The sequence below is a fragment of the Salvelinus alpinus genome, chromosome 26, assembly GCF_045679555.1.
Source record: "Salvelinus alpinus chromosome 26, SLU_Salpinus.1, whole genome shotgun sequence".
NCBI classification, from domain to species: Eukaryota; Metazoa; Chordata; class Actinopteri; order Salmoniformes; family Salmonidae; genus Salvelinus; species Salvelinus alpinus.
In genome coordinates, this window is record NC_092111.1 from 13,954,196 (window position 1) to 13,978,413 (window position 24,218).

At 45.6% G+C, this 24,218-nt stretch overlaps 3 protein-coding genes across 3 annotated transcripts; 2 read left to right on the top strand and 1 right to left on the bottom strand.

Moving 5' to 3' along the window:
• Nucleotides 1–1,576: 1,576 nt before the first annotated feature.
• Nucleotides 1,577–12,248, bottom strand: LOC139554759 (interleukin enhancer-binding factor 2 homolog). Its single transcript, XM_071367867.1, has 15 exons — nucleotides 11,815–12,248; nucleotides 11,285–11,344; nucleotides 10,043–10,085; nucleotides 5,764–5,868; nucleotides 5,461–5,538; nucleotides 5,247–5,349; nucleotides 4,831–4,896; nucleotides 4,451–4,567; nucleotides 4,058–4,136; nucleotides 3,631–3,718; nucleotides 3,190–3,251; nucleotides 2,940–3,054; nucleotides 2,668–2,758; nucleotides 2,394–2,585; nucleotides 1,577–1,894 (listed from the first exon to the last, which is right to left on the bottom strand). Exons 1-14 carry the CDS (start codon nucleotides 11,817–11,819, stop codon nucleotides 2,434–2,436), a joined length of 1,164 nt encoding a protein of 387 aa, XP_071223968.1. The 5' UTR covers nucleotides 11,820–12,248; the 3' UTR covers nucleotides 1,577–1,894; nucleotides 2,394–2,433.
• A 1,334-nt stretch (nucleotides 12,249–13,582) lies between these two features.
• Nucleotides 13,583–16,163, top strand: LOC139554313 (uncharacterized). Its single transcript, XM_071367072.1, has 2 exons — nucleotides 13,583–14,508; nucleotides 14,606–16,163. The coding sequence occupies exons 1-2, from the start codon at nucleotides 13,583–13,585 to the stop codon at nucleotides 16,161–16,163; spliced, it is 2,484 nt and encodes an 827-aa protein (XP_071223173.1).
• Nucleotides 16,164–17,753: 1,590 nt separating this feature from the next.
• LOC139554760 (uncharacterized) lies at nucleotides 17,754–18,377 on the top strand. The gene has a single exon (XM_071367868.1). The coding sequence runs from the start codon at nucleotides 17,754–17,756 to the stop codon at nucleotides 18,375–18,377; it is 624 nt and encodes a 207-aa protein (XP_071223969.1).
• The last annotated feature ends 5,841 nt before the right edge of the window (nucleotides 18,378–24,218 follow it).

Genomic DNA, 24,218 nt, shown 5'->3' on the forward strand with positions numbered 1-24,218 from the left:
AACAAGACCACTTGGAGGCCATCTCAAACAGACACTAATTCACTGCCACTAATTGTCTAAATTCAGTCAGTAAACACACCATTGGATGGACTTGAGCCATTATATGTAAGAATACAATCCAATATCATGAATATCCTGTTTCGGGTTAAATTCTTGAGAATAGCATTAGATTTGGTAAATGATAAGATCATGGTACAGTGTGAGATGAGCTACCTTTAGAATTGTAGAGTTGATAGATAGACCATAAGTGGGATTTCAGCAACAGTCGCTTGAGCTTGGCTGCTGTCTGCAATACTCTGATGCCATCTACAGGCATGCAATGCTACTTGTGGCTGGTCATCAATTGTTCTAATGTTATGCAGTCTTCAGAGTTACCTCATTATGCCCTATTGTATTACTGTAAGTCCTATTTCGATTGTGATGACTACAACTTCAAAGAGAAAAGATGACACAGAATTAGAATAATAGAATGGACATTAACCTTGTCAGGGAGTTTGTCAACTATGGTTTACCAGTCCTGTGAGAAATTCTTCACATTCATTGTTTTACACATATCTTATCTGCACTGCATGAGAGTTAGCTTGCTAGCCAGACAGTTTTAGGAGGAATTATTCAAATTATTCCTTAAATGTGTCAAATTAACTGCCAATATTCCAATCAAACAATGCAATCAATCCATAGCCATACACTGGCTCAAATCAGTTGATAGGGCTTAGACAAGCTGTAAATGCAACAAGTACTGATATTGTATCATATAATAGCACTCACAGCTTTCCAAGAACATACATGTCTGTGTTGTCTGTTTACATATATTTTAAAGACTATTTATACAGAAAGTGTGTATAAAACCCATAAAAAACTGTTTATGATACATCTCCTGCATAAGTAAAAGCAGGAAACACACTACCTATGCTATTCATTCCAATTAGACTGGTTTCGGATTTTTCTCCCTGACCAAGATGGCTGCTATTTTCACCCCATTATGGACCTTTGTGGGAGGGTTTAGTGACAGAGATCCTATTAAATTGCTTGAGTGCCTATGTTGAGTCCAATCAAAAGATCCATATATTTTCCAGTGCCAACTTAGAGCATTATTTGGAGACTTTTGGTTATTAGCAAGTTAACCAAAAACAATAAGCCTACCTATAACTGATACTAAGTTGTCTAATACTTGCATCAATTAAATCATGATCCTTATTCAGTGACATGTTTATGAGTTTTGATATAAAAAAGGAGTATGAACGTTAAAGTTTCTCACAAGTTACATGGCATCTTATGATCAGATTGTTTTGTTGTTGACAATTATGTTTTGAATTAAATGATCCTCTTACCAGTAACCTCTAGAATCTGAACTGCAAAACAGCATTTAAGTTTAACTGGGATCCAATAAATTAAACACTAAAAAAGGTTTGTAAAAATTAGGGTACCTAGACTGGAAATGATCTGTGGTGGTAATTACACGACAGAGTATGTCTTTTCACAAACACGGGGCCTACATTTTCTATCTAGCCAGCCATACATTTCAAAATACAAAAAAAAAGGTATACATTGCTATATTTACATAAAGAGGCATTCAAATTTTAAAAAAGCTGTTTAATTTAGTCATCATTGTTGCTACAAAGTAAAAACCAGACAAAGACACGGAATACAAATAGATAGCGACCCCCGTCCCTTTCTGGAAAGACCGTGAATTTCATTTTTGTTGAGGGCGTTGAAGGACCAGTAACAGTTTATGCGAGTCTGTCCGTCCAGTTGGAGAACTTTGGTCCAGGTCGTTGCAGTCAATTCATTAGTGGACATGAACTTCATTGAAGGTGAAGGACAAAGGGGCGAGTGAACGGTCTCAAAGGGTCAGGGGTAAACGTTCATTTAAAAAGATGTGGCACAGGATCCTCTAGATGGCGACAAGAGGGGGAAAATAAAAAGTTGTTAAGCCTCAGATCACATTGTATGGGTAAAAGAGTGAATTGAAGTCGAACTTCGGGTGGTTCTCAAAGACAAAAGAATGTCCTTCGCAAACCCTCTTGTATTATACTCTGTGTAAAGCGGAGCTGATTTCGCAGAATTCTCGCCTGTAACACGGATACAGTAGATGGCTCCATGCACTACTATCGCCGGCTAGTCTCTGGCTGGTGAGTTGTTAATGTGTGGCAGCTACATCGCTTACTTTGTTATGACTTGGCATGACAATGATTTATTTCCATAAACAAAAAAAGTTGTTGATTTTGTTAACTCATAAATACATTAATGGGATTTGCTACTAGCAACTAGGCTAATTTATAGAACATTGCATTAATGTGCTAACTAAGCTACTGTAGGAGATGTAACAACAAGCTAGGCAGCTAGCTAGCCAGCCTGGTAATGAGCCTGGTTTTCTGACTGGCTACTAGTACCTGGCAGCTCACTGGTGGCGCATCACTTCCCTTGTCTTCCTCACTCCTGTGTCTCCATGCTTTCATCCTCTACATCCCCTCCTTCCTCTAGCGCCTCATCCTCCTCTTCCTTCCTCTCTGGCGGCTTCTCGTAGGCCTTCTCAGAGGGTGTGACGATCACACCGTCCCATGTGGACATTTCCGAAGCCAGGTCTGGGAGGGTGAGGTAGATTTGTTTAATGTTTACTTTGAGAAAAAAGGGTGTGAGTGAGAGAGAGAGAGACGAGGTACTCACAGCTGGCATCACCCTCCAGGCCCAGAATCTTCCTGTACCCTCCATGAGAGAGGACCCTGACCAATGTCTGAGCAGTGAAACAAACCATGTCCTACAAAAAACAGACACACACTTTCAATTAATATACCTATGTGAATCACCTAACAGTAATCCTAACCAAACACATATGATCATGGAAACTAAGAATTAGTGCTGGGCTGGAGCAAACCCTGCCACCAGGACCAAGGTTCCCCACCCCTGTACCATGAAGGCAGCTAAAGCGAAGATGTTACCTGCTGCTCGAGGGTCATGACGGTGTGCACCCGGAAGTTTCCACTCTCACAGGGGTCAGTGATGCCCACTGAGCCTGGCAGGAAAAGTCCGGCGGCCAACATCTGTAGGCAGCGTCTGAAAAGAGCAACATCAACAACAAAAAATGAAGGCACCGCCAGTAAAGTATCACAAAGTCATGTTTTGGAAATGAGACGGTCAACAGACACCCACAGTTGAAAAACCACTGACTGGGGGAATGAGAAGACTCACCTGTAAGCCACATTGAGTGACAGGGGCTGCCTGGAGGGGTTGTTCATGACGGCAGAATGACCCTGAGCAGAAACACTTCATTCCTTATTCATTCCTCCTTTAGTTATGCAAGCTTTCAGTTAGGGACAATACAATAGCAAAGACAGAGAATCACACAAAACATAACATATTAGCCAGGTGACTTACTCTGTGTGTGGTAATTCACAACAAATCGCTAAATCCTCCATTATCGTGCCTCACCAGTATTACATGCTAATGGTTTACCAGTAGTTGTGTTAATGGTAGGTGTAGTGTCCCCACCCAACTGAACATTAGCATAACTGTGATGAATGCAGTGGGCTAACTACGATCACGTGTTAAGTGTTGAGTCGTGAGAATGGGGGGGGTGTAGTGGCAAAATCTGTACATTCAGTAGAACTATGGTCAGTGCAATGGACTCACCAGTAGATCCAGGATCCAGGGGGTGAGAGGTTCGAACCCGGGGAAACGCACCCTCAGATCCTTCAGCAGGCGAATCAGCACTTTCACCCTAAATAACAACAATAACCAGGAGTTGAACACTTTAAAAGAAGTTAAGTTAGTCAGCGCTTTGCTGTATTGCCATTTACAATATACACAGGATAATAAAGGGAGACGGTCTTTATCAAGACAAAAGGTCATTATGGCTGAAACATTTAGGATAAAAAGTCTCCCTTTATTCCTCCTTCACTTGTGAGAAATATTGAGGATGTGAAAAGTGAAAGGTTCAAGACAAAAAGGAGACTGAGGACCTATTACATCATTTGAGACACATACTGAGGAGATATCGGTTTGGGAGGGTAAACGGGTTGAGAGGTAAAAGACCAAAAGGTTTTTAAAGGTGTCTTACGTAGATTGGGAGGCGTTCTCCTCAAACCAGCGGGCATGGCGGATGGCGGCCAGAGCACTCTGCAGCACCTTGATGTCCACTGGGGAGAAAAATACCACATCACCGACACCATTATGACCACATTGTCTAGCTGAAAACAGATAATACATCTACATTAAAAGCCTCCAGCCTACAATGAATGCTTATGGCATGCACGACAGAGAGCTTTGTGCCAATCACAGTGCATCTACCTGAGTGTTTTGACTTCTTTTTATGTAGATCTATGAGTGTAGTTATGAGGGCAGCTCATGTTTACATTATATCACGTTGTACTGCGTGTGTGTGTGTGTGTGTGTGTGTGTGTGTGTGTGTGTGTGTGTGTGTGTGTGTGTGTGCGCGTCTGAATGTACATACAGTGCAGTTCGGGGTCCAGCTTGCGCAGGTTGGGGGGAACGGTGGTGATGAGGATTTTCACTGTTGCATCGGCAGAGCTGATCTCAAAACCTGTCTCATTCGTCAGCATGGAGAGAACTAGGACAAAGAGGGAGTCGGTTGGCAACATTACATCATAACCACTGAAGATCAAGAATACCCTGTATCCTATTACCCAGCATGCCTACATTATCCTTGTATTTACACTTTTGAATGAATTTGTCCCTAAAACAACATGGCACGACCTATCGACAAAGCTAAATAGGAGCAGAATTGATGCTATTGAAAGCTACATTAACTTCAGTGACTGATGTTGCAATGTGGCTACACGAAAACAAACGCAACTGTGTAATATCGGTCACCTTCAGCAGGGTCTTGTGTGCGAAGGGTCTCCACCACTTTGTTGCCGAGAGCCGCGACAGCCTCCACTGCAAGAGAGACAACTTTCATTATGGGGGTTCAGTACAACCAATGGAGACAATTTCAAAATGGCTGCTATGGGAAATACAGTCCAGGATGCTTGTTTGAATCCCCAAGCCGACAAGGTAAAAAAAAAAAAAAAATCTGTCCATGTCCTCTTGAGCAAGGCACTTAACCCTAATTGCTCCTGAAAGTTTCTCTGGATAAAAGCTTCTGCTAAATGACTAAAATGTAAATGTATTATAACCCAGCAATATTGCAAAATGCTGTGCGGCAATCAACATCGTTGACATTTGAAGACCAATCAAATAATGTATCAAATGGGCTTTGCTTTTGTATGCACACACACAGAACTCACGTGTGGGCAAGATCTTGAGGATGACCACCAGGTCAGCAACATTGTGTCCCGTTGTCATGGTGCCTTTCTTGTATGAGCCCACCTGACGTACCTCTTCAATTTGCTGGAATGAGTGGAGAAAGAAATTCCCATTGTTATTGCACATGGCTAAATATGTTATCCAAGATACAGATACATTTCGGCCCGTTAATCTCCACTAAGGTCTGGAACTCACCACTTCAAAGTTGCCGGGGGCGACAATGAGGTTGTCGATGACGTTGTTGATCTTGGTGACCAGGGACAAGATAGAGGACTGAAAGGGGGAGCAGAGAGTTTGCATGTAAATGGAAATAATTATATGGTGGCATAGCATAGGAGTGTGTTGTTTAACACATAACCTAAAGGAATATGCTGGTGTGTGCATACAACAGCTTGAGTTAAATGATCCAGCAAGTGTGGTTTGAGTAAGGATGACCGAGTGAGAGTGTAGTGTGTTGAAGGTTTGAGAGAGAGAGAGGTTTGTGTGCATGTTCTCCACCTGCTCTGCGGGTGTGGGGCTGAGGTCCTGGTTCCTCTTCAGTAGACACTCGCTGAAGGCAGTCTCATCTGCTGCTGCCTTCACTCTGGGGAAGGCCATCTCACACTGGGGGAACCAAAGAGCCAGCTTAGCACTGTCCACTCGACATCCCGATCTGCGCTACTGTATTACTTTGACAAGATCCCTGTCGTTTTGACTAGCGCATTAGACCATTCTGTATGAGTAGGTGAGCAGATCTCCATCAATTACAATCTGTATGAGTAGGTGAGCTGATCTCCATCGATTACAATCTGTATGAGTAGGTGAGCTGATCTCCATCAATTACAATCTGTATGAGTAGGTGAGCTGATCTCCATCGATTACAATCTGTATGAGTAGGTGAGCTGATCTCCATCGATTACAATCTGTATGAGTAGGTGAGCTGATCTCCATCGATTACAATCTGTATGAGTAGGTGAGCTGATCTCCATCGATTACAATCTGTATGAGTAGGTGAGCAGATCTCCATCAATTACAATCTGTATGAGTAGGTGAGCTGATCTCCATCGATTACAATCTGTATGAGTAGGTGAGCTGATCTCCATCGATTACAATCTGTATGAGTAGGTGAGCTGATCTCCATCGATTACAATCTGTATGAGTAGGTGAGCTGATCTCCATCGATTACAATCTGTATGAGTAGGTGAGCTGATCTCCATCGATTACAATCTGTATGAGTAGGTGAGCTGATCTCCATCGATTACAATCTGTATGAGTAGGTGAGCTGATCTCCATCGATTACAATCTGTATGAGTAGGTGAGCTGATCTCCATCGATTACAATCTGTATGAGTAGGTGAGCTGATCTCCATCGATTACAATCTGTATGAGTAGGTGAGCTGATCTCCATCGATTACATTCTGCCTGTACTGTCTGACTCAAGAAAATGAGACAATAAGAAATTGTTGATTTCAATGAAAGTGAGCTACAGTGGGGCAAAAAAGTATTTAGTCAGCCACCAACTGTGCAAGTTCTCCCACTTAAAAAGATGAGAGGCCTGTAATTTTCATCATAGGTACACTTCAACTATGACAGACAAAATGAGAAGGAAAAAAATCCAGAAAATCACATTGTAGGATTTTTAATGAATTTATTTGCAAATTATGGTGGAAAATAAGTATTTGGTCACCTACAAACAAGCAAGATTTCTGGCTCTCACAGACCTGTAACTTCTTCTTTAAGAGGCTCCTCTGTCCTCCACTCGTTACCTGTATTAATGGCACCTGTTTGAACTTGTTATCAGTATAAAAGACACCTGTCCACAACCTCAAACAGTCACACTCCAAACTCCACTATGGCAAGGACCAAAGAGCTGTCAAAGGACACCAGAAACAAAATTGTAGACCTGCACCAGGCTGGGAAGACTGAATCTGCAATAGGTAAGCAGCTTGGTTTGAAGAAATCAACTGTGGGAGCAATTATTAGGAAATGGAAGACATACAAGACCACTGATAATCTCCCTCGATCTGGGGCTCCACGCAAGATCTCACCCCGTGGGGTCAAAATGATCACAAGAACGGTGAGCAAAAATCCCAGAACCACACGGGGGGACCTAGTGAATGACCTGCAGAGAGCTGGGAACAAAGTAACAAAGCCTACCATCAGTAACACACTACGCCGCCAGGGACTCAAATCCTGCAGTGCCAGACGTGTCTCCCTGCTTAAGCCAGTACAAGTCCAGGCCCGTCTGAAGTTTGCTAGAGAGCATTTGTATGATCCAGAAGAAGATTGGGAGAATGTCATATGGTCAGATGAAACCAAAATAGAACTTTTTGGTAAAAACTCAACTCGCCGTGTTTGGAGGACAAAGAATACTGAGTTGCATCCAAAGAACACCATACCTACTGTGAAGCATGGGGGTGGAAACATCATGCTTTGGGGCTGTTTTTTTGCAAAGGGACCAGGACGACTGATCCGTGTAAAGGAAAGAATGAATGGGGCCATGTATCGTGAGATTTTGAGTGAAAACCTCCTTCCATCAGCAAGGGCATTGAAGATGAAACGTGGCTGGGTCTTTCAGCATGACAATGATCCCAAACACACCGCCCGGGCAACGAAGGAGTGGCTTCGTAAGAAGCATTTCAAGGTCCTGGAGTGGCCTAGCCAGTCTCCAGATCTCAACCCCATAGAAAATCTTTGGAGGGAGTTGAAAGTCCGTGTTGCCCAGCAACAGCCCCAAAACATCACTGCTCTAGAGGAGATCTGCATGGAGGAATGGGCCAAAATACCAGCAACAGTGTGTGAAAACCTTGGGAAGACTTACAGAAAACGTTTGACCTCTGTCATTGCCAACAAAGGGTATATAACAAAGTATTGAGATAAACTTTTGTTATTGGCCAAATACTTATTTTCCACCATAATTTGCTAATAAATTCATAAAAAATCCTACAATGTGATTTTCTGGATTTTTCCCCCTCATTTTGTCTGTCATAGTTGTAGTGTACCTATGATGAAAATTACAGGCCTCTCTCATCTTTTTAAGTGGGAGAACTTGCACAATTGGTGGCTGACTAAATACTTTTTTGCCCCACTGTACATGCTGCACCACTGATATGCTCTCTTCAAAATAATCATTGGTGCAAGAGCTCATGTACAGTGGGGAGAACAAGTATTTGATACACTGCCGATTTTGCAGGTTTTCCTACTTACAAAGCATGTAGAGGTCTGTAATTTTTATCATAGGTACACTTCAACTGTGAGAGACGGAATCTAAAACAAAAATCCAGAAAATCACATTGTATGATTTTTAAATAATTAATTTGCATTTTATTGCATGACATAAGTATTTGATACATCAGAAAAGCAGAACTTAATATTTGGTACAGAAACCTTTGTTTGCAATTACAGAGATCATGCGTTTCCTGTAGTTCTTGACCAGGTTTGCACACACTGCAGCAGTGATTTTGGCCCACTCCTCCATACAGACCTTCTCCAGATCCTTCAGGTTTCGGGGCTGTCGCTTGGCAATACGGACTTTCAGCTCCCTCCAAAGATTTTCTATTGGGTTCAGGTCTGGAGACTGGCTAGGCCACTCCAGGACCTTGAGATGCTTCTTACGGAGCCACTCCTTAGTTGCCCTGGCTGTGTGTTTCGGGTCGTTGTCATGCTGGAAGACCCAGCTACGACCCATCTTCAATGCTCTTACTGAGGGAAGGAGGTTGTTGGCCAAGATCTCGCGATACATGGCCCCATCCATCCTCCCCTCAATACGGTGCAGTCGTCCTGTCCCCTTTGCAGAAAAGCATCCCCAAAGAAGGATGTTTCCGCCTCCATGCTTCACGGTTGGGATGGTGTTCTTGGGGTTGTACTCATCCTTCTTCTTCCTCCAAACACGGCGAGTGGAGTTTAGACCAAAAAGCTCTATTTTTGTCTCATCAGACCACATGACCTTCTCCCATTCCTCCTCTGGATCATCCAGATGGTCATTGGCAAACTTCAGACGGGCCTGGACATGCGCTGGCTTGAGCAGGGGGACCTTGCGTGCGCTGCAGGATTTTAATCCATGACGGCGTAGTGTGTTACTAATGGTTTTCTTTGAGACTGTGGTCCCAGCTCTCTTCAGGTCATTGACCAGGTCCTGCCGTGTAGTTCTGGGCTGATCCCTCACCTTCCTCATGATCATTGATGCCCCACGAGGTGAGATCTTGCATGGAGCCCCAGACCGAGGGTGATTGACCGTCATCTTGAACTTCTTCCATTTTCTAATAATTGCGCCAACAGTTGTTGCCTTCTCACCAGGCTGCTTGCCTATTGTCCTGTAGCCCATCCCAGCCTTGTGCAGGTCTACAATTTTATCCCTGATGTCCTTACACAGCTCTCTGGTCTTGGCCATTGTGGAGAGGTTGGAGTCTGTTTGATTGAGTGTGTGGACAGGTGTCTTTTATATAGGTAACGAGTTCAAACAGGTGCAGTTAATACAGGTAATGAGTGGAGAACAAGAGGGCTTCTTAAAGAAAAACTAACAGGTCTGTGAGAGCCGGAATTCTTACTGGTTGGTAGGTTTTCAAATACTTATGTCATGCAATAAAATGCAAATGAATTACTTAAAAAGCATACAATGTGATTTTCTGGATTTTTGTTTTAGATTCCGTCTCTCACAGTTGAAGTGTACCTATGATAAAAATTACAGACCTTTACATGCTTTGTAAGTAGGAAAACCTGCAATATCGGCAGTGTATCAAATACTTGTTCTCCCCACTGTATACGGGAAGGATGCTTGACATAAAGTGGCAAATACTCACCACATAGAAGTCAAAGGGAATGTGGGGGACAAATGGCCGATACCTGAAACAAGGGACCAATAAACATTGATGCATCTTATATTGCACCAGACATTCAGATACAGATACAGAGGTGGTGAGGGCTCTGGGAGTGTGGTGCCTGGAAAACAACCTCTCACTCAACGTCAACAAAACAAAGGAGATGATCGTGGACTTCAGGAAACAGGAGAGGGTGCACCCCCCTATCTACATCGACGGGACCGCAGTGGAGAAGGTGGAAAGCTTCCAGTTCCTTGGCGTACACATTACTGACAAACTGAAATGGCCCATCCACACAGACAGCATGGTGAAGAAGGCACAACAGAGCCTCTTCAACCTCAGGATGCCAAAGAAATTTGTCTTGTCACCTAAAACCCTCAAACTTTTACAGATGCACAATTGAAAGCATCCTGTCGGGCTATATCACCGCCTGGTACAGCAACTGCACCGCCCGCAACCGCAAGGCTCTCCAGAGGGTGGTACGGTCTGCCCAACGCATTACCGGGGGCAAACTACCCGCCCTCCAGGATACCTACAGCACCCGATGTCACAGGAAGGCCAAAAGGATCATCAAGGACATCGACCACCTGAGCCACTGCCTGTTCACCCCGCTATCATCCAGAAGGTGAGGTCAGTACAGGGGCATCAAAGTTGGGGCCGAGAGACTGAAAAACAGCTTCTATCTCAAGGCCATCAGACTGTTAAACAGCCATCACTAGCACATTAGAGGGTGCTGGCTATAGGATTAGACTAGAAATCACTAGCCACTTTAAGGAATGGAACACTAGTCACTTAAATAAAGTTCACATATCTTGCATTACTCATCTCATATGTATATACTGTATTCTATACTATTCTACGACATCTTAGTCACGTATTATTAATTCCTACTTAGATGTGTATATATGTTGGGTAATTTGTTGGATATTACTGCACTGTTGGCGGTATGCGACCAATAACATTTGATTTGACATTCTTCTATGAATTTTAGTTGGAAAAGTTACCTCATGAATCCCAAATATCATAGGCCTAAATCATAAGTTGGACTGGTTAACTTTACAGTTGTGGGCATAGTAAATCAACCATTATGGCATCACACAAAACTAAAAGAAAGCATGCTCAATTTGAAGTGGTATACCACTTCAAAGTAATGCCAAGGCTCATCTGGCTTGAAGAATGAAAGGCAATATTATTATTCTAGCAACTGGCTAACTAACTACTCACCCTTGCACCAGTCCACCACGTGAGCCGAACCGGCCGCCCCGGCCCCTGCCCCTATCGCCTCTGAAATTGATTACATTATCAATACATTAGTTAGTTGTGTGATAGCAATTACCGCATTAACTAATTTGCTGAAGAAGCAGCAGCAGCTAACTAGCTAGCCGCTTCCATAGCATGGCTAACCTTGCTAGCTACTGACTGTTCATTCATTCATTTGACTAAGACATAACAATGCATATCTAGTTTGCTACCTAATCATAAATTAACAAGATAGTTGGTGAATAGCTTTGTAGATGGGTAGCTAACTAGTTAGTTATCAGTAAAGCTATGCTACAGGCCACCTGGCTAACAAAGACGGCTAGTTGTGAAGAAAAAAAGGCTAGCTGGGCTAACGTTAGCACGCTACACGTTGCTAGCTAATACAACCTCCTCTAAACCACCCCTTTAAATTCTACCTGTCTACACATCTTTTACAGTTGGATACTGTATAAATATAATCCAACATTGCGGTTTTATCAGATGTATGAAATTACCTCATCGCGTAAGACGTTTTGATGTTTTAATGTAGATGTTCACAGAGAAATCACCAGCATCCAACGCCGGTCAGGCAGACTACTAATGCAGTCAGGGTTGCCAGGTCTACATAAAATTTTCTAGCCCAATTACCCGTACATAAGGCCTGAAAACTAGCCACCACAAAAAAAGTGGTGTATGTATCCAAGAAACCCCTTTCCCCATAACGTTATCGAACGAATTAAGATGGAATATCGACGTAACTTGTTTTAATACAGGCTAAGAAGCTAAATTCGGGTTTCCATCAAAAACATACAAATTCTTGCGAGTTTAAGAATATGTCACAAGTGTCACAAGAGAAAATATCATTTGCCTTTCTTAAACCCCCCTGATAATTTTCCAGCAATGGATGTCGATTTAACTTGTTTTGACTGCTATAATTATGCAATAACTCAAAGGAGGTGTGGTATATAGCCAATATCAACAGTGAAGAGGCGGGATGCTGGACTTCTAGGCAGATTTCCTCTATCCAGTGTCTGTGTTCTTTTGACCATCTTTCCTTTTTATTGGCCAGTCTGAGATATGGCTTTTTCTTTGCAACCCTGCCTAGAAGGCCAGCACCCTGGAGTTGCCTCATCACTGTTGACGTTTAGACTGGTGTTTTGCGGGTACTATTTAATGAAGCTGCCAGTTGAGGACTTGTGAGGCGTCTGTTTCTCAAACTAGACACTAATGTACTTGTCCTCTTGCTCAGTTGTGAAACCGGGGCCTCCCATTGCCATTTCTATTCTGGTTAGAGACAGTTTGCGCTGTTCTGTGAAGGCAGTAGTACACAGTGTTGTACGAGATCTTCAGTTTCTTGGCAATTTTTTGCATGGAATAGCCTTCATTTCTCAGAACAAGAATAGACTGATGAGTTTTGTTTCTGGCCATTTTGAACCTGTAATCGAACCCACAAATGCTGATGCTCCGATACTCATCTAGTCTAAAGAAGGCTAGTTTTATTGCTTCTTTAATCAAAACAACAGCTTTCAGCTGTGCTAACATACTTGCAAAAGGGTTTTATAATGATCAATTAGCCTTTTGGATTAGCTAACACGACATGCCATTGGAACACAGGAGTGATGGTTGCTGATAATGGGCCTCTGTACGCCTATGTAGATATTCCATAAAAAATCTGCAGTTTCTAGCTACAATAGTCATTTACAACATGAACAATGTCTACACTGTATTTCTGATCAACTTGATGTTATTTTAATGGACAAAAATGTACAAGTCAATTTCTAAATGACCCCAAACTTTTGAACGGTGGTGTGTATGTATTATATATTGTAACGACCCGGTATTGTGTTCTGTGTTTGTGGGTGTGTTATGGTTCTCATGGCTACTAGCAGGGGTTAAATATGTCAGGACAGATGGAAAGGTTGGGGGGGTATGATGGGTAATCCCGCGGGATTTGGAAATGCATAAATAGGGATTACTGTATCATCTTTCTTCTTTCTGTTCGGGGCCTTGATCTGTTCCTTTGAGAGTGACCCTTAACTCGACAGGGTAACATTGTGTATGTTCGGCATTTAGCGGCGTGGGCTGTGGCCGGAACAATAGCCCAGTTTAGGAATAAACCTGTGTTCTGACCTGCACACCTAGAGTCCGTCTCTTTTCCCTTTATGACCCAGCCGGGTCATTACATTGGTGTCAGAAGTGCTTTCGAACTACGGGATAGAGACTAGGCGAGTTAGCTGTTCAGTATAGGCCGGGTTGGCTTTAGCGTGACTCGCATCTACGGTCATGATGCTTGGGGCGAGGCGGAAAATTAAGGAAGAGTCGGACAAAGTGTCAGTTGTGGGCTCGGGGGTACCCGGTCTGGAGGGTCAGGCGGCGACTGCCGTAGGAAAGCTGGAGAGCCACCTGGCGGGAGTTAAATTGTCAGTCAGCAAGATGGCAGAACTGGCGGGTTTTCCTTCACACCGCTCGAGAGCAGACGCCACGGCGACGGGGATATCGACGTCACCGGGTGCGGAAATGGCTGGGCCTGCTTATGTAAACAGAGATGGCAGCGACCTATTGCCATTAGCCACGGTAGCGGCTAAACTACCAAAGTTCAATGGACAAGGTAAATGGGAAGTTCTTTTCACTCAATTCGAGTTGTTGGCTAGAGCCGGGATGTGGTCTGACGAGACGAAAGCGTTACAGCTTGCCCTGAGCCTGGCAGAAGAGGCGTCGGAATGCCTGCTAACGCTAGCCCCGGACGATAGGGGCGACTACGGTGCGCTAGTGGAGGCATTGGGGGGCCGTTTCAGCATCGACGCGCAGCCCAACATGCTGCGGATTGAACTGTGTAACAAAAAGAGACTTCAGGGGGAATCATTAAAGGCGTTGGCAAGTGGTATTCTGAGCCTGACCAGGCGGGCTTATGCAACTATGCCGATTGGGGTGCAAGACGAGCTGGCACGGGACAGTTTTATTAGAGCGCTCTCTTCCACCGAACTGGGTAAGCATGTTCAGATGGCGGACCCACCATCTCTGCGGGCTGCAGTGGAGATAGCCAGGAAGAGGGAGCTGATATGGGGTGAGGGAGTGAGAGTGGAAGTCGCCAGTCAACCAGAGGTGAGAGCAGCGGTGGCTGGGGTGCCAGGGGTCACAAAACCAGAGTGGGTTGACGAGTTGGGCGGGCTAGTCAAGACTGCTTCGCTTGTCATGGAGAGGGGCTCCAGGCAACGTCGCAGTGTCAGCTCAACTCCTATTGTCTGCTGGGGTTGTGGCCAACCTGGCCACATTCAGCGGGAGTGTGGCAGATTCCCCCGTCACCAGGGAAACGACAACGGGTTCTCGCGCAGGGGGCAGCGCGGGCCCACCCCCCCACCTGCTCCCCCAGGGTGTAGCTGCCACCGTGTTTCCTAGTCCGGTAGTTGTGGTGGGACGTACCACCGTTGGGGACTTCTGCAATGTCATCGTCAAGGTAGAGGGGGTGGAATGTTTGGCCCTGGTCGACACGGGCTCTACAGTAACCCTGGTGAGACCAGACATACTACCTGTTGGGGTGCGGGTGGAGCCGACCCTTGTCCAGCTACGGACTGTCACGGGGGAGCTAGCCCCCATGTTAGGGAAGTGTCAGCTATCTGTGACTGTGGGGGGGAGAACTGTGGGGTGTCCGGTGTGGGTAGCAGCGGTGCAGGACCCCTGTATACTGGGAATGGACTTTTTGAAAAACTGTGGGGCTCAGTTGGACTTAGCGTCGGGCACTTTGAGGCTGTCGGGGGGGCCCACAGTGGGAATGTCGCCTTCGGGAGGGCCAGCAGGGGGCAGGGCTGTCCCTCCGTCTTCCTCCAAGCTTGCAGAAACTCCACCGGTCATCCCGGCTGCTCCCTTGGTCGTTGTGCCATCCCAGCAGCTGTCTCCGGCGGCGACGGCCTTCACTCCCCATCATGGTGCAAGCACAGGCAGCCCAGTAGCCCAAAACACACTGGCTCCTTCACCCCATCAGCCCGACGGGGGGAAGGAGGAAGCTATCGACGCCGTCGAGGCTGTGTGGCTGAAGAACTGTCAGGGTCTGGATGAGGGACAACAGAGACAGTTAAAGCAGCTGCTGTTGGACTTTAAGGATAGCTTCGCTTGGGGGGAAGATGAGGTAGGACAAACGCACCTAGTTCAGCACGAAATAGACACTGGGGACGCCCGACCCATTAAAATTCGGCCCCGTCGTATTCCCCTTGCCAAGAGGGAAGCAGCAGACACAACTATTGTTGAAATGTTGCGGGCTGATTTCATTGAGCCATCAGATAGCCCATGGTCCGCGCCGGTCGTCATGGTGCCTAAGAAAGGGGGTAAACTTAGGTTTTGTGTTGACTACAGGGGCCTAAATTCTGTCACCACTAAAGACTCTTATCCCCTACCGAGGATTGATGAGTCGCTAGACCACGTGAGAGGGTCCTCGTGGTTCTCCTCCCTTGATCTGCGCAGTGGCTACTGGCAGGTGCCCCTCTCGCCAGGGGCACGTGAAAAAACGGCCTTCTCCACAGATAGGGGCCATTGGCAGTTCAAGGTGCTGTGCTTCGGGCTCTGTAATGCTCCTGCCACCTTTGAGAGGCTCATGGACAGAGTGCTGGCGGGGGTTCCGAGAGACGAGTGTGTTGTGTACCTAGACGACATATTGGTGCACGGCACATCGTTTGAGGGGGCACTGGGGGCAATTAGGCGAGTGTTGGAGAGGATCTCGGGGGCGGGGCTAAAATTACATCCGGGAAAGTGCCATTTCATGCAAAGGGAGGTGGCGTTCCTGGGGCATCAGCTGGGTGGTGAGGGCATCAGCACGATGCCAGACAAAGTAGAGGCTGTGAGGGGGTGGCCAGTTCCAGGGGGGAAAAAATAGGTTAAGAGCTTCCTGGGGCTGGCATCCTACTATCGTAGGTTTGTGAAGGGGTTTGCGGGGGTAGCGGCTCCTTTGAACCACCTTCTCAAGGAGGACACTGTTTTTCAGTGGAACGAAGAGCACCAGCGGGCGTTTGAGGCCCTCAAACGTGCCCTGATGGAGGCCCCTGTCCTGGCCTCACCAGACCCGAACCGTCCGTTCATCCTGGGCACCGACGCAAGCAATGAGGGTTTGGGGGCTGTGCTGGCTCAGCGTGGGCCTGATGGGGAACACGTAGTAGCTTATTACAGCAGAACTTTTGATAAGGCTGAAAAACGCTACTGCGTGACAAGGAGAGAGCTTTTGGCTGTCGTGGCAGCAGTACGCCATTTCAAGTACTACCTGGGGGGCCTGCCGTTTGTGGTCCGGACGGATCACTCCGCCCTGCAGTGGCTTCTCTCCTTCAAGGAGCCAGAGGGTCAGATTGCCCGCTGGCTGGAGGAGCTGCAACCCTACGACTTCCAGGTGGAGCACAGAGCCGGCCTTCGCCACAGCAATGCAGACGCCTTGTCCCGCCGCCCGTGTGCTGAGGATGGCTGTGGGTACTGCGCCAAACGGGTGGAGCGAGAGAGAGAACTGTGCAGGGAGGAGGGAGTCACCGCCACGGTGAGTCAGCTGAGTGTGACAGAGTGCCGGGAGCTTGAGGCTGTGGACGTTGGGGAGTGGAGGCGTCGCCAGGAGGAGGACGCAGAGCTGCGTCCTGTGCTGCGGTGGGTGGAAGAGGGAAGACGACCGCCGTGGGGGGAAGTAGCCCCTCTATCACCAGTCACCAAAGGACTGTGGGCTAAATTCACAGTCCTTAGAGTGGCTGAGGGAGTGCTCCAGAGGGGGTGGAAAAAGCCAGCGACTGGAGAAATTACGTGGCAGGTAGTGGTGCCCAAAAGGCTGCAGGGGAGCGTGTTACAGCAGCTTCATGGGGGAGTAGGCGCAGGGCATTTTGGGGTCTCCAAAACGTTAAAGCGCGTGCGTAAAGGTTTCTATTGGGCCAGGCACAGGAGGGATGTTGAGGACTTTTGTAGGCAGTGCGACGAGTGTGCTGCTAAAAAAGGACCTCCAGGTCAGTCACACGCCCTCCTACAACAATTCCCAGTAGGGGAGCCCATGGAGAGACTGGGGGTAGACATAGTAGGGCCGTTTCCAACCACAGACAGCGGTAACAGGTGGATTCTAACCGCTATGGACTACTTCACCAAGTGGCCGGAGGCTTACGCTCTCCCAGACCAGGAGGCGGTGACAGTAGCTGATGCGTTGGTGGGGGGAATAATCAGTCGGTTTGGGGTGCCACAGTCTATTCACAGCAACCAGGGGAGAAACTTCGAGTCACGGGTGTTCTCAGAGTTGTGTAGACGGTTAGGCGCGGAGAAGACGCGCACTACTCCGCTTCACCCCCAGAGTGATGGGCTGGTGGAAAGATTTAACAGAACATTAGCACAGCAGCTGGCCATCGTTACCTCAAAACACCAGAGAGATTGGGACACCCACTTACCGTTTATTCTTATGGCGTGAAGGTCGGCTGTTCAAGAATCGACTGCGTGCTCCCCAGCACTACTAATGTTAGGTCGTGAGTTGCGCACCCCAGCCGAACTGACGTTTGGCCACCCTCCTGATAATGACGACGGGGTTTTGCCTGGCCCGAACTATGTGTGTCGTCTGCAGAACCGGTTAGAAGCGACTCACACCTTCGCAAGAGAGCAACTCGAGAACGCAGGGGTGCGCCAAAAGCGCCACTACGACTCGCGCGCTAGGGGGAGGCACTTTGGAGCGGGAGAATGTGTGTGGCTTCACAACCCCACGCGCAAGAAGGGGCGGTGCCCAAAGCTGGACAGTGCATGGGTGGGGCCGTGTCTGGTGATAGAGAGAGTGGGGGAGGTGACGTACCGGGTGGAGGTCCCCCCACGGAGCAGGAAGGTGGTGGTCCACCGGGATCGATTGGCACCCTACAGAGGGAGGAAAACGGTAGGGAATGGGAGTGAGGGCTCTGATGTGAGCCCACGGGAACAGTCTAACGAGGAGACTCTAGCGCAACCTGAGCCTGGGGAGGGGGCTGCTTCTTCGGAGGGCGCTGGAAATGACATTGGGGCAGAGGAGTGTTCTGGGGGTTCACCGCTGAGAGTCACGGGGAGGCCCAAGAGACTGATGCGACCTCCGGGTCGTTTTAAGGATTTGGTTGTGTAACCCTAGGGGCTAGGGTTTAGAAAGGGGGGGGCTATGTAACGACCCGGTATTGTGTTCTGTGTTTGTGGGTGTGTTATGGTTCTCATGGCTACTAGCAGGGGTTAAATATGTCAGGACAGATGGAAAGGTTGGGGGGGTATGATGGGTAATCACGCGGGATTTGGAAATGCATAAATAGGGATTACTGTATCATCTTTCTTCTTTCTGTTCGGGGCCTTGATCTGTTCCTTTGAGAGTGACCCTTAACTCGACAGGGTAACATTGTGTATGTTCGGCATTTAGCGGCGTGGGCTGTGGCCGGAACAATAGCCCAGTTTAGGAATAAACCTGTGTTCTGACCTGCACACCTAGAGTCCGTCTCTTTTCCCTTTATGACCCAGCCGGGTCATTACAATATATATATACACAGTTGAAGTCGGAAGTTTACATACACCTTAGCCAAATACTTTTAAACGTTTTTCATAATTTCTGACATTTAATCCTAGTAAAAATGTCCTGTCTTAGGTCAGTTAGGATCACCACTTTATTTTAAGAATGTGAAATGTCAGAAAAATTGTTGAGAGTGATTTATTTCAGCTTTTTTTTATTTCATCACATTCCTAGTGGGTCAGAAGTTTACATACACTCAATTAGTATTTGGTAGCATTGCCTTTAAACTGTTTAACTTGGGTCAAATGTTTCGGGTAGCCTTCCACAAGCTTCCCACAATAAGTTGGGTGAATTTTGGCCCATTCCTCCTGACAGAGCTGGTGTAACTGAGTCGGGTTTGTAGGCCTCCTTGCTCGCACACGCTTTTTCAGTTCTGCCCACACATTTTCTATAGGGTTGAGGTCAGGGCTTTGTGATGGCCACTCCAATACCTTGACTTTGTTGTCCTTAAGCCATTTTGCCACAACTTTGGAAGTATGCTTGGGGTTATTGTCCATTTGGAAGACCCATTTGCCACCAAGCTTTAACTTCCTGACTGATGTTTTGAGATGTTGCTTCAATATATCCACATAATTTTCCTGCCTCATGATGCCATCTATTTTGTGAAGTACACCAGTCCTTCCTGCAGCAAAGCACCCCCACAACATGATGCTGCCACCCCCGTGCTTCATGGTTGGGATGGTGTTCCTCGGCTTGCAAGCCTCCCCCTTTTTCCTCCAAACATAACGATGGTCATTATGGCCAAACAGTTCTATTTTTGTTTCATCAGACCAGAGGACATTTCTCCCGAAAAATTACGATCTTTGTCCCCATGTGCAGTTGCAAACCGTAGTCTGGCTTTTTTATGGCGGTTTTGGAGCAGTGGCTTCTTCCTTGCTGAGCGGCCTTTCAGGTTATGTCGATATAGGACTTGTTTTACTGTGGATATAGATACTTTGTACCTGTTTCCTCCAGCATCTTCACAAGGTCCTTTGCTGTTGTTCTGGGATTGATTTGCACTTTTCACACCAAAGTACGTTCATCTCTAGGAGACAGAACACGTCTCATTCCTGAGCGGTATGAAGGCTGCGTGGTCACATGGTGTTTATACTTGCGTACTATTGTTTGTACAGATGAATGTGGTACCTTCAGGCATTTGCTCCCAAGGATGAACCAGACTTGTGGAGGTCTACAATTATTTTCTGAGGTCTTGGCTGATTTCTTTTGATTTTCCCATGATGTCAACAAAGAGGCACTGAGTTTGAAGCTAGGCCTTGAAATACATCCACAGGTACACCTATAATTGACTCAAATTATGTCAATTAGCCTATCCGAAGCTTCTAAAGCCATGACATCATTTTCTGGAATTTTCCAAGCTGTTTAAAGGCACAGTCAACTTAGTGTATGTAAACTTCTGACCCACTCGAATTGTGATACAGTGAATTATAAGTGAAATAATCTGTCTATAAACAATTGCTGGAAAAATTACTTGTGTCATGCACAAAGTAGATGTCCTAACTGACTTGACAAAACTATAGTTTGTTAACAAGAAATGTGTAGAGTGGTTGAGTTTTTATGACTCTAACCTAAGTGTATGTAAACTTCCAACTTCAGCTGTATATATACACACACATATATACATTCATGTTACACACACATCGCAACCCCTGCTACCAGACAAAAACATTTGCTACTCATTCAATGTTTTTTCTTTATTTTGACTAGTTTCTACATTGTAGAATAATAGTGAAGACATCAAAACTATGAAATAACACATTTGGAATCATGTAGTAACCAAAAAAGTGTTAAACAAATCAAAATATATTTTATATTTAAGATTCTTCAAAGTAGCAACCCTTTGCCTTGATGACGGCTTTGCACACTCTTGGCATTCTCTCAACCAGCTTCATGAGGTAGTCACCTGGAATGCATTTCAATGAACAGGTGTGCCTTGTTAAAAGTTAAATAGTGGAATTTATTTCCTTCTTAATGCGTTTGAGCCAATCAGTTGTGTTGTGACAAGGTAGGGGGATATACAGAAGATAGCCCTATTTGGTAGAAGACCAAGTCCATATTATGGCAAGAACAGCTCAAATAAGCAAAGAGAAATTACAGTCCATCATTACTTTAAGACATGAAGGTCAGTCAATATGGAAAATGTCAATAACTTTGAACATTTCTTCAAGTGCAGTCGCAAAAAACATCAAGTGCTATGATGAAACTGGCTCTCATGAGGACCGCCATGGGAATGGAAGACCCAAAGTTACCTCTGCAGAGGATAAGTTCATTAGAGTTACCAGCCTCAGAAATTGCAGCCCAAATAAATGCTTCACAGAGTTCAAGTAACAGACACATCTCAACATCAACTGCTCAGAGGAGACTGTGTGAATCAGGCTTTCATGGTCGAATTGCTGCAAAGAACCCACTACTAAAAGACACCGATAATAAGAAGAGACTTGCTTGAGCCAAGAAACATGAGCAATGGACATTAGAATGGTGGAAATCTGTCCTTTGATGAGCCAAAATTGGAGATTTTTGGTTCCAACCGCCGTGTCTTTGTGAGATGCTGAGTAGGTGAACAGATGATCTCATCCTGTGTGGTTCCCACCATGAAGCATGGAGTAGGAGGTGTGATGGTGCTTTGCTGGTGACACTGTCAGTGATTTATTTAGAATTCAAGGCACACACTTAACCAGCATGGCTACCACAGCGATACGCCATCCCTTCTGGTTTGTGCTTAGTGGGACTATCATTTGTTTTTCAACAGGACAATAACCCAACACACCTCCAAGCGGTGTATTTTTTAATATTATTTAACCTTTATTTAACTAGGCAAGTCAGTTAAGAACAAATTCTTATTTACAATGGCGGCCTACCGGGGAACAGTGGGTTAACTGCCTTGTTCAGGGGCAGAACGACATATTTTTACCTTGTCAGCTCGGGGATTTGATCCAGCAACCATTCGGTTACTGGCCCAACGCTCTAACCACTAGGCTTCCTGCGTGTAAGGGCTATTTGATTAAGAAGGAGAGTGATGGAGTGCTGCATCAGATGACCTGGCCTCCACAATCATCCGACCTCAACCCAAATGAGATGGTTTGGGATGAGTTGGACCGCAGAGTGAAGGAAAAGCAGCCAACAAGCATATGTGGGAACTCCTTCAAGATTGTTGGAAAAGCATTCCAGGTGAAGCTGGTTGAGAGTATGCCAGAGTGTACAAAGCTGTCATCAAGGCAAAGGGTGGCAACTTTGAAGAATGTCTAATATACACTGCTCAAAAAAATAAAGGGAACACTTAAACAACACAATGTAACTCCAAGTCAATCACACTTCTGTGAAATCAAACTGTCCACTTAGGAAGCAACACTGATTGACAATAAATTTCACATGCTGTTGTGCAAATGGAATAGACAACAGGTGGAAATTATAGGCAATTAGCAAGACACCCCCAATAAAGGAGTGGTTCTGCAGGTGGTGACCACAGACCACTTCTCAGTTCCTATGCTTCCTTGCTGATGTTTTGGTCACTTTTGAATGCTGGCGGTGCTTTCACTCTAGTGGTAGCATGAGACGGAGTCTACAACCCACACAAGTGGCTCAGGTAGTGCAGCTCATCCAGGATGGCACATCAATGCGAGCTGTGGCAAGAAGGTTTGCTGTGTCTGTCAGCGTAGTGTCCAGAGCATGGAGGCGCTACCAGGAGACAGGCCAGTACATCAGGAGACGTGGAGGAGGCCGTAGGAGGGCAACAACCCAGCAGCAGGACCGCTACCTCCGCCTTTGTGCAAGGAGGAGCACTGCCAGAGCCCTGCAAAATGACCTCCAGCAGGCCACAAATGTGCAATCAAAATGGCTAATTACAGCTACCCAATAATCCAACTTCATTGCAAATGTATGAAATGGTCCTCTTTTGATGACGTCAACCCTTGGCTGGAAGACCAGATGCTGCTGAAAGTGTTGTGTTGGAGGGCCAGTAGACACACTTCTTCCCTCATTGTTCTAAAAACACTCCCTTGAGTATTTATTTGGACAGAAAAACTGGATTTGGATTTGAGATCAAATCTCTTCCCTGTTAAAAAAAAGGTTAAAAGGTTATATTTTAGGGTATTTTCATACATATGAAATGAAAGCACTTCATGTATCTAGTCCCCCTATTTGAAGGTGTCATAATTATTTGGACAAATTCACTTATATTGTGTTACATTTAGTAAATGGGACCAAATACTAAACCTTTTACTAAATTTAATACACTATAATTTGTCCAAATACTTATGACACCTTCAAATGGGGGGACTATGCTAGAGTATACAGACAAATTCAAGGTTTTATCTTCACTGTCCAAATAAATTCATAGGGGAGAATATATTGAAATGCATGGATATTCTTATGACTGTTCAAAATCACGGACATGCACTTTTATCGACAAGATCTACCAATAAGTAGGCCATTAGGCTTTCAACAAAGGTAATTTATAGTGTTGTTTGGGTAGTAACCCTGTAATTATTCAAGTGATGTAATAACTGTTACATATTAATTGCTGTGTGATAAAGCTATGAGTTGAGACATTTTAATTACAGGGACTGTGTTCAAGAAAAAAACTACTAATTTCAACTACAATGCAATGTTGTACTATAGAATAATTACGATTGCTACAGCTATAGAGGAACTTATGGTATTGTTAAAATATAAGTAGAATTAACTTGTACTTAGGTCCTTTACAAATTACACTACATGACCAAAGGTATGTGGACACCTGCGCATCGAATTCCAAAATCATGGGCATTAATTTGGAGTTGGTCCCCCCTTTGCTGCTATAACAGCATCCACTCTTCTGTGAAGGCTTTCCACTAGATGTTGGAACATTGCTGCGGGGACTTGCTTCCATTCAGCCACAAGAGCATTAGTGAGGTCGGGCACGGATGTTTGGCGATTAGGCCTGGCTCGCAGTCGGTGTTCTAATTCATCCCAAAGGTGTTCGAAGGGGTTGAGGTCAGGGTTCACACTGTTGTACCGCTCCGTTATTTGTCTGTTTGAGGCCCCGTTAGCTTGCCATACTTCTTTGACCTCATCTACAAGCTTTTTTTCCCCCACAGGACTGCCGCTGACTGGATGTTTTGTTTGTTGCACCATTCTCGGTAATCCCTAGACACTGCCGTGCGTGAGAAGCCCAGGAGGCCGGCTGTTAAGGAAATATTGGATCTGGCACTGACAATCATACCACGCTCAAAGTTGCTTAGGTCACTCGTTTTGCCCATTCTAACGTTCAAACGAACAGTAACTCGATGCCTGTCTGCTTTATATAGCAATCCATTTTCAGGTAAGGGGTGGTGTACCTAATAAGCTGGCCAGTGAGTGTATATGGTGATTTAACCAAAGCGCTCACAGTGTATTAGTCTTGAGAGAACACATGATGGAACCAATACAACTACGATG